Raw genomic sequence first — 2089 nt, 5'->3', positions numbered from 1 at the left:
GGAGTTATTTAAAATTTATATTGAGAAAAATGTGTTTTCACTATTGCTGTAGACGAGCATCTACATAAAACTGTTAAATCAATTGTTTTTTATATCAAACAACTTTTATAATACTTATTTTTATTTTTATAATATTTTATAAATTTTAAGGAATACGACAAAAAATATATTATAGGTATTGAAGGGGGGGTCTATGGGAGGAGCAGTGGCACAAAAGGGGAACAAGAATGTGATTCAATTCTATTTAATTAAAATATGTTTTTAAATGTTAAAAAAAATCTTTTTATCTAGATGGAGTTTTAACTTAGTAAAGTTTTATTAACGAATTTAAAAAAAAAAAATGCAACCATAACAATGTGCTATACTAAAGTTATGTGAAGTGGGTTCATACTGAAATTTTCTTGGAGCAGGATTTCCTTTGGGCGATTGAAACCTCCCAAGTGTTATGCTAAGGGGTCTATTGTGATGGATTCTGTCATTTCTCTGTCTGTCCTGGCAATCTCTGGTTTAGCAAGGAGGATTTTAACCTATTGAAATGGGCTACTGCCTGAGGGTGTGCACGTTTTCTCGCCATCCCCCAACCCAGGGCTGCAGAAGAAAATGGTCACGTGGATGCCTGACTTGGCTTTGTTTTGAAACTCACCAGCAACAGCTCCTCTTGCTGCATCCGTCATCCCACTTGTGCCTTCTGCTTACTTTCATTCTCATTGGTTGTAGAGCAAAACTGGCTTCCTGTTGTGATGCCGTTCAAGACTTCGTGGTTTCCCAGAACAACACTCCAGTGGGGACTAACATGAGCTATGAGGTGGAAAGCAAGAGACAAATCCCCATTCGAGAGAACATTTTCCACATGTTTCCAGTGGTAAGTAAGGATTGTGTGATGTCATCACACACAGTAATGAGAGTGTAATTTTAAAGCTATCATGTGAAGTTATGACAAATGGAACATGTAGAGTGGTGGCCTGTCAGAGAATGCAGGTCTTGGAATTTTATATTTGCCTACTTGAGGCTGAACCCAGGACCTTGCCCAAGCTTGATCAGGTAGGACTCTACCCCGGGTTTCTAGCCCCAGCTGGGCCCTAATGAAAACAATTTTGACTGCAGCGTGGCCCCCTCAGTAGAGAGGGGGTTTACATCATAAGGGATGAGTGCTTTCAGTCCTCCACTTGACTTTTCAGTGACTGTCCTGAAACACTTGGGGTTTAGGAAAGTGACTGGGGCTTAGGAAAGTGACCACCATGCTTTGCCTAGGATTAGACCGTTCCAGTTGTCATTTTGGATGACTAAGCCCATCCTTATGCAATAGGCTTCCATGGCTTATCTTAGCTGTGACTCCATGAAAATTTATGGTCAAGTCACATAATGTCCACAAGACGAGGCTTATTGTGTTAACTGCTATATTCCAAGAGCCTAGAACATTCCCTAGTGCATATGTACACTCACTACATGTCTCTAGAGAAACATGAGTAAGTGATACATACTCTGCTGCTAGGTGCACTGAGAAAAAAACTTTTTTATATATTACAAGTACAAAATTGAGGACATTTTGTCATGAAAAATCTCTCATTTATACTCATGCATTCATAGGTGTCTTTTATGGTGTTTAAAAGCAATGAAGCCAAATGGATATGATCAGAATGGGATCGATATATTTATGCAGCACGCTACCTGTAGATAGAGTTTTGTACTTAACTCCCTCCTTGTCCATTATTTGACTTCTTAAAACTAGTTTATTGTGGCTCACATAAGTTATTTCAACATTTTTGTATCACACTTCAGAGAAGGAATATTTTGTTGAAAATAACTGAGAAATACCTAGAAAATGACAAAGCACTACACATGGAAGAAAAGGACAGAAAAGGTACTCATAAAGTAGATAGAATCTTTTTAAAAGTAAAGACAAGTTTGGTGTTTCTAAGTAATTAATAAAAGAACACAGCTTATTGTAAATAAGTATACTTCAAGAAGGTTTAAGAGGGAAAAAAATCTTAGTGGAACCCGGTAGTTTATATATGTAATCCTTCCCTTGGGAGGCAGAGTTAGGATAATCCTGGTTTTTGTTTTTGTGGGTTTTTTTTTTGGGGGGGGA

At 37.8% G+C, this 2089-nt stretch overlaps 1 protein-coding gene across 5 annotated transcripts in view; it reads left to right on the top strand.

Annotated features, from left to right (window-relative positions):
• The window catches only part of St8sia6 (ST8 alpha-N-acetyl-neuraminide alpha-2,8-sialyltransferase 6), a 271765-nt gene that overhangs the window by 257400 nt on the left and 12276 nt on the right, over positions 1–2089 (top strand). For all 5 annotated transcript variants that reach the window (XM_031369053.1, XM_031369050.1, XM_031369051.1 and 2 more), the window contains one exon: positions 718–862. In XM_031369053.1, the coding sequence (XP_031224913.1) occupies positions 718–862 (145 nt within the window). The remainder of the gene's footprint in view (positions 1–717; positions 863–2089) is intronic.

The sequence above is a fragment of the Mastomys coucha genome, unplaced genomic scaffold, assembly GCF_008632895.1.
Source record: "Mastomys coucha isolate ucsf_1 unplaced genomic scaffold, UCSF_Mcou_1 pScaffold15, whole genome shotgun sequence".
Taxonomy (NCBI): Eukaryota; Metazoa; Chordata; class Mammalia; order Rodentia; family Muridae; genus Mastomys; species Mastomys coucha.
This window is presented reverse-complemented; position numbering and strand designations above follow the sequence as displayed.